This window comes from Mastomys coucha, unplaced genomic scaffold (assembly GCF_008632895.1).
Source record: "Mastomys coucha isolate ucsf_1 unplaced genomic scaffold, UCSF_Mcou_1 pScaffold18, whole genome shotgun sequence".
NCBI classification, from domain to species: domain Eukaryota; kingdom Metazoa; phylum Chordata; class Mammalia; order Rodentia; family Muridae; genus Mastomys; species Mastomys coucha.
Window position 1 is genome coordinate 19,103,067 of NW_022196900.1, and position 16,624 is coordinate 19,119,690.

General features: G+C 40.0%; 1 protein-coding gene and 2 long non-coding RNA genes across 11 annotated transcripts in view; 1 reads left to right on the top strand and 2 right to left on the bottom strand.

The window, feature by feature from the left end:
• Musk (muscle associated receptor tyrosine kinase) overlaps positions 1-16,624 on the top strand; it is a 96,584-nt gene that overhangs the window by 5,784 nt on the left and 74,176 nt on the right. For all 8 annotated transcript variants that reach the window (XM_031377497.1, XM_031377491.1, XM_031377492.1 and 5 more), the window contains exons 2-5: positions 1,673-1,799; positions 4,882-5,033; positions 10,936-11,063; positions 13,021-13,162. In XM_031377497.1, the coding sequence (XP_031233357.1) occupies positions 1,673-1,799; positions 4,882-5,033; positions 10,936-11,063; positions 13,021-13,162 (549 nt within the window). The remainder of the gene's footprint in view (positions 1-1,672; positions 1,800-4,881; positions 5,034-10,935; positions 11,064-13,020; positions 13,163-16,624) is intronic.
• LOC116096071 lies at positions 5,549-6,599 on the bottom strand. Its single transcript, XR_004120827.1, has 2 exons — positions 6,211-6,599; positions 5,549-5,689 (listed from the first exon to the last, which is right to left on the bottom strand). It is a non-coding gene; the product is annotated as an uncharacterized LOC116096071 (long non-coding RNA).
• LOC116096070 lies at positions 7,630-15,128 on the bottom strand. Of its 2 annotated transcripts, none has more exons than XR_004120825.1 (4): positions 14,931-15,128; positions 10,287-10,463; positions 8,691-8,782; positions 7,630-7,773 (listed from the first exon to the last, which is right to left on the bottom strand). It is a non-coding gene; the product is annotated as an uncharacterized LOC116096070 (long non-coding RNA). The 2 variants fall into 2 exon arrangements; XR_004120826.1 differs by having other exon boundaries at positions 10,287-10,467; positions 14,927-15,128.

Below are 16,624 nucleotides of genomic sequence, written 5' to 3' on the forward strand. Positions count from 1 at the left end.
GTGTGTGTGTGTGTGTGTGGTCTGTGTGTGTGTATGTGTGTGTGGTGTGTGGTATGGTGTATGGTGTGGTGTGTGCGTGTGTGTGTGTGTGTGTGGTGTGTGTGTGTGTGTGTGTGTGTGTATTTGTGTGTGTGTGTGGTGGAGGAGGCTGTCCATGTGCCTTTCTCACTTGCCCTTCACCTTAATTTTTGAGACATGCTGAGCCAGCAGTTCACTACTAACTCAGCCTCTCTGGCTGGCCAGTGTGCCTCAGGGCTTCTCCTGTCTCTGCCTCTCTAATGCTGGGATTACATGCATGTGCTTTTTTGTATCTCACTCTTTCCCTTAGGTCCTAGGGGACTAAACCTAAGGCATCTCTCCAGTTTAGATGTGATTGATTTTTTAAGCAGGAATAGTATTAAACATTAATATAACTTAATATAAATTTATGCAATAGTTTATCAATAACAGCTACTTAACAATTACTCACAAAATTACTGGAAAAATAATTTAAAAAAAGAACAATTAATTCTTGGCAGTGCAGACCAGCTCCAGCAGGCCATAGGAAGAAGGCACAACCACCCATGCCCTTTCCTTACATTACTCAATTAGCACAGCTAGGCGGGAATCAGAGATGCCTTTCTATGTCTCTGATCACTCATTTGTAATCAATTATAAAGTATCAATAACTACTTATTTTCTTTGTAGAGCTAGAGACACAGCTCACAGTTAGAGCACTTCCTGCTGTTCTAGAGGGTTTGGGTTCAGTTCCCAGAACCCACGTTGGGTTACTCAGAACCACCTGTAATCCAGCTCCATAGGATAAGATATATTTCTTCCCACCGAGTCCTACACAAACATTGATACATTTTTTTTTGCTCTGTAGGTTTTTGAATTATAGACATTTTATGCATAGAATCCAATTAGCATGATCTTTTGTGTTTATTTCCTTATACTTTGTTTTTTCTTTCCATGTTTCCTCCATGTCATTGAATATAACATCTCCCTTATTTTCATTGCCAAATAATATTCCATTGTATACGTATACTGATTTGGTGGGTACATAGGTTGCTTCTATCCTTTGGCTATCATCAATAGTGCTTCTACAAATAGAGATGTGCAAATATTTGGGGACTCGAGTCTCCACTTTCAGTTCTCTTAAATACATGTCTGGAAGTGGAACTGTTGATCATAATTCTCTTCCTGTTTCTTTCTGAGGAACCTCCATACTCTTTTTCCCCAGAGACCACCATTTTAATTCTTACCCACAATGCATAGGCCTCTAGTCTATCAACATCCTCACCAACATTTGTTATTTTTCTTTGTCTTTATAGCCACCCCAAGTGAGTATAGTTTTACTTTACATTTTAATTTCTTTTTAAAGATTTGCTTGTGTGGTTCTGTGTGGGTTGGTGCATATTTGCACATCTGCATACACACATGTGTAGAGGTCAGAGGTTGACATGAGGAGTCTCCCTGGTTTGCTTTCCACTATATTTTATTTACTGACTCAGCTGGTCAGGCCAGCCACAATTTCGTGTCTCCTCTGGAACACTGATATTACAGGTCCTCCCAAGCCCAGTGGGCCTTTGAACAGTAGTACTCATTTAGGTATGTCTTAGCTTCTGGCTGATAAAGGACAAGTGACAAATAGCTACTCTTGTAAGTTCTCTGTTATTTCTGCTCTGTTTAGCCCCTGTCATCACCACGCCTCTTGAAACTGTAGATGCCTTAGTTGAAGAAGTAGCAACTTTCATGTGTGCCGTGGAATCCTACCCTCAGCCTGAGATTTCTTGGACCAGAAATAAAATTCTCATCAAGTAAGTATCCTGTCTCACCCTGCTCTGCCTTATACTTCCCTATCCACAGAAATACACCTATACTGTTGGCGGTACTAAAGGCCACCTTCTAGAATACGTAAAGTGAAAAGATACTCATTTTGCAAATGGAAGTTCTGAAGTTCAGGGAAACACACTGATTTATCTGACACGGGGAATGCCAGATGGGAATCTTGAAGCTTCTCTGAGATTAAGAAGCACCATAGAATTCCAAGGCTGTAGGCATAGGACCCAAGCCACACAGAGGCGCTGAGGGGTAGCCTGTCCTCCGCTCTAGGTCCCCAAACTGTGTCTAGGAGTCTGACTTCTGGGTCACTGTCTTTTCTTTTTTTCTTTCAAACTGAGACAGGTTCTGCTTTTCTTCCTTCGTTACAATAGTTATCTCACCAAAAATACTCCTTAAAGAATTTAAAACAAAGTGAGCCGGAGACGCTCTAGCAGGCAATATAGTTTGCACTAAGGCTGAGTGTTCTTAGTGCACATGGGCCACGGTGATAGAATCGCTAAGACTAGGTGGCTTATAAACAACAGGGAGTTACTCCCACCCAACTGGGGCTGGGGAGTCCCAAGTTCCTAAAGCTAGTAGCATATAGTCAGGGGATGATGCTTACATATTTTGTTCACAGATGCCCATTTCCCCCAGTCTCTTCACATGAGGGAATGGCATAAAGATGCTCTCTTAGCTCTCTACAGGGACATTAGTCCCACTCACTCACAAGAGTTCCAGTTTCATGACCTAATCACTTTCCCAAGGTCACATGTCAAATCCTATCATATCTGACACTAGGCTTGTTATATATTCTAAGGGATATGTGAACATTTCATGTACAACAAGTATTGAAACTGGTGTCCATAGATGGGACCCATGAACTTGGAGGGGAGACAGGACACACAGGTTCTTGCTGCCTCTGATTGGAATGTGTTTCCTGCTGTGACACACTGAAATACTGTGGAGAATCACTGTGTGTTGCAGCCTTCAGGATCTCTGCCAGGAAAGCTCTCTCAGAAGCCCCAGGATAGGACAGCTTACCAACAATTGAAAGACTGGAAAACATCTTTAATATCATTTGCAATTTGGATATATTGAGGCTTTTCCATCTCACGAAGCCTGAATTTCTGTTTTGACTTGGCAGTGCTTTTCTTCTTTTATGAACAGCTTTTGAAAGACTTATTTTAGTTTTATTTTATATGTATAAGTACTTTGCCTGTGTGTATGTGTGTACACTTCATGCTTGCATGGTGTCCAAGGAGTCCAGAAGAGAGTGCTGGATCCCCTGGATTTGGAGTCATAGATGGTTATGGGTTCAGGGAACAAAACCCAATACCAGGTCCTCTGCAAGACCAGCCAGCTCACTTAAGCACTGAGCCAGCTTGCCAGTCCCAGAAGTACTTTAAGCAATCTTTCAAGAATTTTACTACAAACTCTCAAAGACCACCAGATGTAGCTTCAATACTGTGTCTGGAATTTTCCTAAGATCTGAGTTCCAAATAAGTATGAGGCACCATCACCTGAACTCTCTGCTATTGTTTGGCAAGGACCACTTTTCTATCATCTTTTTTCAGGCACTGTCTTAGCCTCTACAAGTAGAGGCCATAACATTCATATTTACATCAGTAGTCCCTTCAAGTCAACTATCAGTTAGTGATAATTAGGCATTCCCAGGATGATTCAGTATCTCCCCCCTGTGTCTCTAGCTCTTTCTAAGAGTCCAGTAGCTATCATTAACACGCATGTTTCAGCTGACAGTCTCAAGATATCAAAGTGTTTGAATTTTTTTTATCATGCTTCTCAATACTGGGGTAGAAAGAGTAATAAGAGATAAATATAATCAAAGCTTATTATATACAGGAATGGAAATGGTATATTGAAACCTTTTATTTTGATACAATTAACATGTTTGTAAAGCACAAAGAATGACTACAACTTTGGAGCAGTTTATTTAAGGTATTTATTCAGTCATTAATGGCTTCAACAAAATGAAAATAAGATTCTGCAAAATTTTTATTTAGTTATAAACTGTGAACTTACTGCTTGTATTCACATTTATTAAAATATGTGATAATATTCATGATTATTGAATAAATTTTTAAATAAATAATAAAATAATCATGACTTCCCTGGGCTGGAGGGGGCACTCTTTATTTGGCAAAGGTCTTTCTTTGCAAGCACGAGACCCAGAATACACACACACAAGAAAGGTGAACATGGTAGTGGGTGTTTGTAATCCCACGTCTAGGGAGGCAGAAGCAGGCACATCAGTGTGACTTGCTGGTCAGACAGCCTCGTATACTTTGTAAGTTCAGAATGGCATGCAACCACACTCAAGCACACACTTTCCTGTGTAAATGTTACACTTAGAGTGTAGAGTTTCGTACAACTCAGTGTGCTTTGATTATGGAGCTCAGAGAGATCAGATAATGTAGCTTAATTTTACTATACTAAGCAAGGCTAATCAACTTTTCAAAGCACACATTTCTTCTGACGCTTTCTGCTTCCTCACTGACTGGTCATCCATTTAATCCACTAATCAAAGACATGTATGTGTGCATATGTGTGTCTGTATGTGCATATGTGTGTATATGTGTATATATGTGTGTGTTTGTGTATGTGTGTTTGCATGTATGTATATGTATGTGTATGTATATTTGTATGAGTGTGTGTATATGTATGTGTGCAGGTGTGTGTTTGTGTATATGTGTGTGTATGTATGTGTGTGTTTGTGTATATGTGTATGAGTGTGTATATATGTGTGTATATGTATGTGTGGGTGGGTGTATGTTTGTGTATATATGTATGTGTGTTTGTGTATATGTGTGTATATATGTGTGTATGTGTGTATATATGTATGTGTGTATGAGTGTGTTGTGTGTATAGGTGTGTATATATGTGTTTGCATGTGTGTGCATGTATATGTGTGTTTTGCACATTTATATATGTGTTTATGTGTATATGAGTGTGTGTTTATGTATATGTGTGTATATATGTGTGTGTGTTTGCATGTGTGTGTATGTGTAAATCAGAAAGGTGCACTGACACCCCCCTTCTTTGCTCCATGGCCTGCAGGCTGTTTGATACCCGCTACAGCATCCGGGAGAATGGTCAGCTCCTCACCATCCTGAGCGTGGAAGACAGTGATGATGGCATCTACTGCTGCATAGCCAACAACGGAGTGGGAGGAGCCGTGGAGAGTTGTGGTGCCCTGCAAGTGAAGATGAGTGAGTAGGGAGGAACATAGTCTATGGCTTTAAAGTTGTCTCCACACAACCTGGAACAGCCATTAACAGAGTGCCCTGACAACCCCTGACATTCAGCACAAGCTCAAGCACAGAACACAACTTCCAGAGCCAACCTGTCCCGGTCCCTTCTTCCTGCCAGCACAGCCACCCTAGGGCAAGCCTTAGATTCGCTCTTCCACTTGTTTTTGACATTCACACAGCTCTTGATTATATTTGGGAACTTCCTTCTGAAATCACTGTGCATTTTTTTAAATATTCATTTTTATTTTGCTCATTTATGTGCATAAGTGGGCTGTGTGTGTTCGGGTATCCACAGAGATCAGAAGAGGGCATCATATCCCTTGGAGCTGGAGTTACAGGTTAATGTGCACAGCTTGATATGGCTGCTGGGAACCAAACATTGGCCCTCTGGAGAGGCAGAAGGTGCTCCTAACAGCTCTTACTGTGCATTCAGAAAGCATAGTTCCATTACAAACACTCCTTTAAATCTCTCATCTTTTTGTAGATAGTTTTATTTGCTTTATTAAAGTTGTTTTCTTCTGAATGGCTTCCTACTTAAATGGAGGATGTCATGTTTCTCCCACCTCATTAGGTTTGGCTGTAACTGGGAGCAGCTCTCCTATCCCTTGATGCCACTATTAAAAAAAATTATTTATTTATTTATTTATTTATTTATTTATTTATTTATTTTTACTAATCATTCAATTCATCTACATCTCAAATGGTATCCCATTTCCTGGTTACCCCTACACCAACTCCCCATCCCACATCTGCCCTCCCCCCTCCCTTTTGCCTGTATGAGAGTGCTCCCCCACCCACCCACACTCTCCCACCCCACTGTTCCAGCATCCCCCTACTATGGGACATCAAACCTCCCAGGGACCAAGGGCCTCCTCTCCTGTTGCTGTCAGGCATGACCATCCTCTGCTACATATGTATCTGGAGCCATGAATCCCTCCAGGTGCTCTCCTTGGTTGGTGGTCTAGACTTTGGGAGAACTGGATGGTCAGGCCAGCCTATGTTGTTCTTCCAATGGGGTTGCAATCCCTCTCTGCTCCTCTAGTCCCTCTGCCAGCAACCCCACCAGGTTCTCTGAGATCAATCTGATGGTTGCTTCCAAGCTTCTGCATCTGTACTGGTCAGTTGCTGGCTGTACCTCCCCAGGAACTGCCACACTTGATTCCTGTCCACAAGTGCCTCATGATCATGGCAATGGTGTTAGGTTTGGTGTTTGCAGACACAATGTATTCCCCAGGCGGGGCCATCTCCAGTTGGCCCTTCCTTCAGTCTCTGTTCCATTCTTTGTCCCTGTTCTTCCTGTGGAAAGGAACATTCCTGGGTTAAAAAACTTTGAGATGGGTGGATGGCCCCATCCCTTGACCAGGGGTCACGGCTATCTACTGGGAGTGGTCTCTACAGGTTCTATCTCCCCCTTCTCTATGCATTACAGCTAAAGCCAATCCCGTTGGATCTTGGTAGCCTCACTTTTCTCTGGTATTTGGGACCCTCCAGTGGATATCCCCAGTTCCTCATCCCCCTGCTACCTATTTTTGTTCAATTTCCTGACCCTTTCTACCTCTCCCACGTCTCAAGTTTCTGGTGTTGTCCCTTAATTCTTCACCCTCCTTTCTCCCTCCCTTGTCCCCCTCTCCTTCCACCTCCCACAATTGTCCTCTTCCCCCCTCAATGCAGGACTGAAGCATCCACCCCCTTGTCTTCCTTCTTTCTATGCTCCATATGGTCTGTAGGTTGTATCATGGGCATTGTGAGCTTTTGGGCTAGTATCCACTTATCACTGAGTACATACCATGTGTGTTCTTTTATGTCTGGGCTACCTCACTCAGGATGATATTTTCTAGTTCCACCTTGATGCTGCTTTTCAGCCATTATCCTTATATTCTTGTGTAAACTCTCTTCTCTCATGTAGGTTTATAATGTTCTGATCATCCTCCTCTCTAATCCCAGCAAGCACTTGCTTCTAGATGCTCTCATACTCATTGGGCATTCTGATTGCATTCTCAGTATCCCGGAGGGCTTTAATAGCCAGGAGATGGAGTCACTCACTAGTCCCCACCCTGCAAAACTCCAGTGTCATTTATCTGAACTCTTTGCCAGTCTCCAAAATCAAGGATCAATAGCGGACCTTACCACACACAGGCAGTGGGCCAGTTGCAAAGTATCCTAAGTGCTAATATGTCCCTTTCTGATTGTGATCACTTTTGTCCAGCTTCATGGATATGGAAACTTTTCCATGGGGATATCCACTAGGGGATATCTATCCGCTTGCCTCTGTGGGGTAGGCAGAAACTTGCTGTCTCTTGTTAGGTAAGAGTAGCGTCAACGTCTCCTGGTCTCGCGTCACATTGTGCTGCAGGTGCCTGCTGTTGGCAATGTTGTCAGCCTTGCAATAATGCAAACTGAGTTTTCTCATTATTAATAATGATAAATTACTAATAACATGCCATCTGAAGGAATCTGGGGCTCCTGGAGCCTCTGATTTTAGGCCTTTATTTCTTCCCTATGATTTCTTATCTTTTACTGCTGTCCTGCTGGAAGAAATCAACATGTACCTTTTTTTTTTTCAGAGTATACATAAGGTATTTTCTGAGTCTTTTGCAGGACTTCATTTTGAGTCTTCATTTTGCCTTCTTGTTGAGTAGAAATTTTGCTAGGTATATCCAGAGCCTTAGCTCTTTCTTTCAGCTCTCAGGTGAAAATCCTTAGTGACATAAAACAACACCCTTAGGTTAGAGATGAAAATTTTTATTTCTTTGTAAGTAAATCTTAGATTTACCTACTTTAAAATTGTAGCATTTTTGATTATTTTCAGAGTTCACTTTTTTTTCCAAATCCACCAGAATATGTGTTTATTTTCACAGTATGCTTTAGTCTCTTTTGTATCTAGATACCAAAGGTATTTTTTAAATGAATCTTTCCCTATTAATCCTCTTTTCTTTTTTCTGTTATTTTATTTTCAAATTCAACAGCTATCAGATCTCATTTTCTGGAACTTATTTTTTTTTCCTTATTTTCTACATCTCTTTATGTTCTTCTTGCTAAGATATTTCTTTAGTTTTTCCTTTAATATCAGAATTTTGGATTTCAGTAAGGGTATTCTGTCATATTCAATATTTTGATCTTAAAAAGGGATGTTTCTAATCTTTTTAAAACCTTTTATTGATTCTTTGCTAGTTTCATATCTTTCACCCAAGCCCACTAATCTCCCTGTCCTCTCTTAGCAGCCCTTTGCTCTTAGAACCTCCTTGCAAAATAAAAATCACACAAACAAACAAGCAGCAACAACAACAAAACAGACAAAGCATAAGAAACCTCCCATGGTGGAAGCTGTAATGTCACAGTGGGCCCCACGGTATATCCCCTGTCCACACGTCTTCACGAGGCATAAGACAGCTGTGGCCACCAAGGCTGACCATCTGCTCTGCCCCTGACTGATCTAAGAACACCATCAACACTAACGTGTCTCTTACCCACTGCCAGGCATGGGCTGTTTTAATTCTCAAGGATTACTTTGTCTCTAATAGTTCTTTTTCATAGTGAGCTCTACCTGGATGATACAATGTTCCCTGATTCCCTAAGGGAATCACCATTGACTTTTTTAGAAAACCACTTTCTTACTTTATTGTTGTTTCATCCATGATAAGTTATGGTCTCATCTCAGTTCATGTCTTTCCGGCTTTCCCCTCAGATGTGTGTTAATCTTGTAGTACCTGAGGGTGAGTTTAACAGTCTTAGGTTATTTCATGTGGAAGCTGGTGGGACAGCGTTGTGATGGCAGAGGGCAGATTTTATACTCAAGAGGAAGTAGATGGCACATGTCCACAGCAGGCCTTTTATGACACATGTAGCAGCAAAGGACTCAAATAAGGAGGCCGGCTGTCTCACTTGCTTGCCAATGAAGGCTGGGTTCTGAAGACCCAGGCCCTCTTATGGGGAAAGGAGCCCACTTCAGTAATCTTCTCTTCTACTTTCTTTGGAATATTGTTCTTTTCTCTCAAATGCAAATGTTTTTAGCTTGTTTCTAGACCAAATCCTCTCATCTCTCTCTTCTTTCCCTGCCCCATCCTTACCATAGGAAAGTGTACCTGTTTGTGTGGGTGTACATGAGTGTGGTCATTCCAATTGTTAAATTCTGGAAGATTCCTAATCTCCACAATGAGTCCATCCACAGCCTTCCCCGGGACATCTTGAAACCTCTTCAGGTTCAACCACGGCCTCATGATGGCACAGTGGAATACCAAGAGTACTCTGCTTTAACAAGCTAGCCATTCCTGATGTGTTCCTTTGACAGGAGGCTCCATGCCTCCACATGAACATTCTGACCATTCCTCGCTTACCTTTTAGTCAATTTCCCAAAGATTCTCCTTAACTTCCAGCGCACCGCTCATTAGAAACCAGGAGTTAATTCCTCAATAGAGCAGATAGTTTCTTAAATTTCCCACATAAAACATTATCTGTGGCTTCCCAGAATGATCTTGTTCACAGAAACCAACGAAAGGAACTGGAACTCCTCTTTGACAGTAATAAGGATATCAACTCCTATGGCAAGGTTTTGCCAACAGGTGTGTAACAATACAACCCACAGTTAGGTACCTGGTAAGTACCTAAAATCTAGGTGTTTCCTACTATAAATATAAAAGAGAACTGTAAATTCTAGAACACAGCAGAATGGTCAAGGTTTATACTTTCCTATACAATATTTTAAGCCTGTCTTGTACTTTAGCCACAATGTAGAATTATATTAACTATAAGGGGAAATAAATGCCCAGGTTAAAACAGGCATTTAATCTTTGTAAATATGACATAATGGCACAAAAGTCTCCACACTGTTCCCTTATACTCACATATAAGGAAAAAGAGAGTCATTATCCCTTACTCACTTCTCAAAGTGGCCTAAACCACACGTCTCAGAAACATGTCCTACAAAGACATCTCTTTGTTCTGTGTGTACAGAATACGATCACTAGGGACATAAGGCAGTTTAATTACTTTATGAGTGCTTTGAGGCATTTTGAATCTCGTTCTACATGTTAGATTTAATAACTTCTTCCTTTCAAAGCTTCATAGTAGAGAATAAAAAAGAGCCGGCATCATTCATTTCTTCAGAAAAGTTAACCTGAATATTGGCAGAAGGGGAGACTGCCCTTTGTAGAATTTTGATTCTCGAAATTGTATCAGAATTTTTTTCTAGTTACTAATATAAAAGCAGCTTACATGCTTTCTAGAGGAAACATCACATTTAATAGTTGAAGTAAGGTGGGAACTAGGCCTGGAAACAAATGACTTTAGTCTCAACACTTGGGATCCAGAGGTAGAAGGATCAGCTCAAATTCGAGGCCAGCCTCTTCAATACAGTGAGTTATGGGTCATCCAGAACTATGTGATGAGACCCTGTCTTAGAAAACATAAAATATGAAAGTAAATAAAAAGATTAAAACCAAAGAGGAAGTAGATCATAACTCAAAATTATTTAAGATTAACTTAACGACAATTTTCAAATGTATCACATCTATTGGTATAATATAATATTGAGTTATGGGGACAGTTTATGATGATTGATGTTTTATTAAGTGCCATTTAAAACAAGGAGTACCAAGAAATTTCAGATATCTAGTATGCTTCATAAATGTGAGCTTTGAAAAAAAATTACAGAATTAAAAAAAAAAAAGATCTAACCACCTTTTAAGATTGATTTCCATTAGACACGTACCAATGATCTGTTTTAGCCTTTGGCAAATGTTGACATTTAAGATACCTAGGAAGGACCTTGAAATGAATGTCAGGAATTAACCAGAAAGTTAAAATTCCAATTTCAATATAGACACATTGCCCTTTTCATACTTAACTTTTATTTTCTCCACAGAACCTAAAATAACTCGTCCTCCCATTAATGTAAAAATAATAGAGGGATTGAAGGCAGTTCTACCATGCACTACAATGGGTAACCCCAAACCATCCGTGTCCTGGATCAAGGGAGACAGTGCTCTCAGAGTAAGTGATGGTGGTGTTAAAATCTGTATAAGACATTGTTTTAAAAGATTTATGTTTTACATGTGTATGTGTGTGTGTGTGTGTGTGTGTGTACATACATACGTGAACATGGGCACCCATGGAAACCAAAGGAGAGAATCAGATCCCTTGGAATGGAGTTGCAGACTGTGAGCCACCCAGTGTGGGTTCTAGGAATCAACTTCTGTCCTCTGCAAGAGCAGCATGCACTCTTAATGGCTGAGTGCTCTTTCCAACCTGCCTAAGTCATTTTAAATATAATTATCCTGAACTTCTAACTAAGAACTAACTAACTAATTAACTATCTACATAGTCACAAGCTTCTAGTATATGTTTTTTATATACACATTAGGCAAACTTATCTTTTACTATTCCTAACTATGCACACTCACTCTATGGCATTCCAGTAAGGACTGACTTGGAGACAGAAGAGCTAGAAATCAGCAGCACTAGAGATGAAGTAGGTACAGAGCCCAGGCAAAGCAAGGCTCATTTGTCTTGGTCAGTTGAATCAATTATCACCATCACCATCACCATCACCATCACCATCATCATCATTCATCATCAGTTAGTTGTTTGAGATCTTAGACATAACAAAGCTGAACTAACACCCAAGTTTTAGAACTAGAAGTTTCTGGGAGGAGAGAAATGAGGATTGGAAGGATGAAAATGAGAGAAAACACACAAGATATTAGAGCACAGAGACTCGGAATGATAGAGACAGACACGTCTCAGGAACAAAGAGAAGTTAGGTTAAAGCTCTGCTGTATTTTTGCTGGGTTTCATAGATCAGAGTGCTTGCTTGCATGAGAACCTGAGCTCATATGCACCCACATACATGTGAATCTGTAACCCCAGTGCTGCAGGAAGAGGAGACAGGAAGATGGGAGGGCTTGCTGGCTGACAGCCTGACTCCAAGCTCAGTGAAGATCTCAAAGGAACAAAGTAGAGAGTAGAAGATGATGGCATTGGATGCCCTCTTCTTGCCACATATGTGCACATGGATGAACACACATGTATAACTACACACACATGTAGATATACTACAATCACATGCACATACATTCACACACATGCGTGTGCACATTTACAAAAAACTATTCATTGGGTTAGCTTATATGCTCTTCTGTGTTGTCTCCTTGTTTACTAATAAATTGTTATTATACATAATGATCATCTCCACGGCTTCATCTCACCAAGAATGAGATCACAGACTCATCTTATCATACCAGACCCAACACACTCCATGGGAACTAATACATAGTTGTCAAGATATGTCAAAAAAAAAAAAAAAAAAAAAAAAAAAAAAAACCTAAAACAAACTATACATTTGGTGAGCTTTGCCAACTTTAATCACAAAATATACACCACCTGGCTTTCCTTTTGTTATAAGTCTTGGCACATTTCCTACAATAAAAATTAAAAGTGACTGAACTTGTGAACTTGACAATGATTTCAAAAAGAGAAAATAAATGTCCCATCTGAACTCCAAAGAGTCATTTTGAAATTCTCAAAGATACAGGGTGCATTGTAAATCACGGTAACCGAAAGCAATGTCTTCAACTTTTGCCTTGCTTTGTGTTTTATTCCGGGCATTGCAGTGTGCATGCTAAGCACATTTTCTACCACTGAGCTACACTTCCAGCCCCAAAGTGCAATGCTTCTAAGCAGATGCAAACAGTCATGACTTTTAGAAATTATGATCACCGTTGTGTTCTAATGTGATGAAGGAACAAAAACCAGAATAGATGCAGTCTTAGGAGATTATTGAGATAGTTAATTCTGATCATCTTGCATGGTCCCAGTAGTATATGTTATTATGCATAGGCAGAGAAGAGGCGGACTCTTTAGGCTTTAAGGGTAATGATCAATCAATGAAATAAGGCAAGTGTGTCTTTGACTAAGGCTGTTTTCAAACTCATGTCCCTGTCTTTGGCAGGAAAATTCCAGAATTGCAGTTCTTGAATCTGGGAGCTTAAGGATCCATAATGTGCAAAAGGAAGATGCAGGACAGTACCGATGTGTGGCAAAAAACAGCCTGGGCACAGCTTATTCCAAACTGGTGAAGCTGGAAGTGGAGGGTAAGAGGCAGCACGCACCCCTCACTGTCTGCTGGGAAGCTGTACTGTGGATAGAGAAAGATGTGAAGTAGGAAGCTGTGGTTCACCAGCTCTGAGGGCAAGGCTTTGAAAACAGAGAAGTCAAAAGACATTTCCCTAGCGTAAGTGATCACATCCTACCTACTGCCCCAGCGGCTGCTATGTTTGACCATTGCAGCAAACAAAAATCACCATGATGGTGAAACCATGACACCATTTTAGTGTGCCTTTGCCGCTCAGATACTTCTCTTAATTATAATATTGGACACAAGTAAGTTTATCTTTTAATGCATTTGGATTGACTTCAAAACATAGGAAGATAGAAAAAAAATGAATCCTTTTCAAATTATGGCTTCACAAAAGATGAGATTAATAAGTCAATGAATCAAACATATAAACATGGTCCTAATTCTGTGAACTATGTGGCAATTAATGTTTTGAGCATAGTAATAGTTTGTCCAAACTTTTTTTTTAATGAGGTCATTCAATAAATTGCTGGGAAAGATCTTCATTGAGAAATCAGAATCCAAAACAGATTTTAATGTTCTATTTCCTTGTTTGGTTCCTTACCTAAAATTTTTATCCCATTTCGTTTAAAAATAGGAACTAGGATCCTGAGGTGGGGCCTAGGGAGAAACTGGGAGGAGTAGTGACAGAGAGAGAGAGAGAGAGAGAGAGAGAGAGAGAGAGAGAGAGAGAGAGAGAGAGAGAGAGAGAGAGAGAGAGAGAAAGAGAGAGAGAGGAAACAGTAATCAGGATATATTATGTGAGAAAAAAAATCTACATTCAATAAATGGGGGGAGGGGAAAGGCCAGCATTCTTGTGCTGGGCAAGTGGCTCAGCCATAAAATCCTTCCCAGCTCTTCCTATTCTGAGCTATAGATCCAACAGCTCTGATTTTTTACTTCCTCCATAAAGTCGAGTATAAAGAATCAATGAGCTATTGATTATATTCAGCAGTCTGGCCTGCAATGTACTTCACAGATGATGGCTACAGATTTTTCTGCTTTTATTTTCTATATTTGACTGATACAATATCAGACTAGACATAACACAGAAACAGCCGTTAAAACAAGGAAGATATGGATAGATCCCAGATCTTTGTGCTATCTCATTCTGCTTTAGCCAAAATCTGTCCTTTCCTTCATTTTCTCTTCATTATTTACTCAGGATTTTATTAAAGTTATTTTTATTTCCTGAGTAGACCTAAGTCTTTTCTCTCACAGCTTTAATGACCTCCTTTTCCATATTTGTCTCTAGTTGAGGTAACATTTCTATAGTGTTATTACACCAACTGCTCATAAAATTTCCACTAGGAAATGGCAAACAATATATATATATAATATATATATATATATTGTATATATATATATACACACACACACACACATATAAGATGTATATATCTTAGATAATTAGATAAGAACATATATTATATATAATATATCTTAGCATAGTTCTCAATATAGTTGGTTCTTTTCAATTCTATTTAAAGATTAGAATCCTGGCCGGAGAGATGGCTCAGTGATTAAGAGCACTGGCTACACATAGGTTCAATCCCCATATGGCAGCTCACAACTGTCTGTAACTCAGTTCCAATGAATCCAACACCCTCACACGGACACACATGCAGGTAAATCACCAATGCAGATGAAGTAAAAATAAATAACTTATTAAAGATTAGAACACAATCGATGTTTTCCCAATGAAAGCTAAATACACATGCAACTGCACTCTGGAACCTACTCACGGAATATCTGCCTGCCTGGTTTTGAGATTGCCTTGAGTACTGTGTAGGATGACACAGAATGATGTTATCAAGTATATAAAGTTCCACACAAGATTTCCTTATCAGTCTATCAAACTCAGGTTTTCTGTCTTCGCAGCTATTAAAACAAATTGCTTCAAATTGGCTTAGAGAAAGTTATTACCAGTACTAATCTACTGGAGCCTGGTTACACAGTCTGCTCTTGCCACTCAATTGTGACTCAATAAAATGAGATACTGTTACCTTCTTCCTAACACTGAAGTAATCATGCTTGGTGCCTTGACTGTTAGCATATGTTGGAGGCTTTATTAAAATTTGCTATGGCTGAGAGCTCATGCTAACACTTTGAAATTTCTCTAACAGTTGGTAAGAAACATACTTAGTGCCTATGTCTATTCTACATTCTCTACTTTTGATCAAAATACCCAAAATATGTGTCATACTGCTGCTAGTCCATATAATTATAACATAAGTGATATCTATAATAATTTTGCTTGCCACCAAGTCTATGATGATGAAGCAAAGGCATGGCAGCAGGAACACCTGAGACCTCATGTTTTGATTCACAAGTAGGAGGCAGAGAAGGCACACTGGCAAGGAAACTTCAAAACCACACCTCTTAATCCTTCCCAAACAGTTCCATCAACTGGGGACCAGGTACTAAAATGTATAAGCCTAAGGAGGGGTATTCTCATTCAAACCACCATACTAACCTCTGTCTTCTGTCAAAAGATACACAGTCATATATGGCATATAGAGTTGCTGATGAAACCCAAGCCTGTGCAGCATGTGTGTCATTCAAATTCAATGGGATAGTTAGAATGTTGAAATGATACTGAATACTTTGTGTGAAGAGCCATGTGTACTTGCCACTCAGGGTGTTTGAAACAGGAGTGTCGTATACTGTGCCATTTTAGGAAATTAAAGGACAGTGAGCGTGGCTCATTTACACAGGGTCACACACGTGGCAGTATCTAAGAAATCCAGACACATTGAATGCTTTCTTTTCAATTAAAGAGCAAGACAGTTCTCCATGACATTGTCTAGAGTAAGCATCAGGATGGAAATGAGACAAGAGGAAATCAGGATCCTATAAGGGCAGAAAGAAAAGTGTGTGTGTGTGTGTGTGTGTGTAGGAGCACTCATGTGTGCATTCACACACACAAGTTTTTCAATGAGCATGGAAAAAAAGGTGCAGAATCAGAACAGGCAGCAGTTAGAAATAATGACCATGTTAAAACATCATGAGAAAGGAAATTTAACTATACAAAGGAGGGGGACACCGTCAAAGGAATAATGTGCTTTGGCACACAAACAGTTTGCATCCAGGGTTCAGGTGGAACTATAAACTTTATACAGAGGGAGACCGTATGTCCTGTTTTTCCCAGGACAGTTCTGTTTCACACCTGTTGTTCTGGAATAATTATTAATAGAATCCTGCTTTTACTTTCTAAAGCATCTAGGCTTCCATGATACATTATACAGCTGCTCTCCTTAGGGACAGAGGATTTCCCTCCTTGGGGTAGAAGGGAAATGGGGACATGTCCCAATATGAATCAGTTTATAAATGAAGCATATTGGATTTAAAAGTCTTATTGTCTCTGTTTCTTTTAGGAAGTAGATGATAGGTTATCCTCTGTAAGGAGGGCATGGTGGGGGTGGGGTGGGCAGGGTAA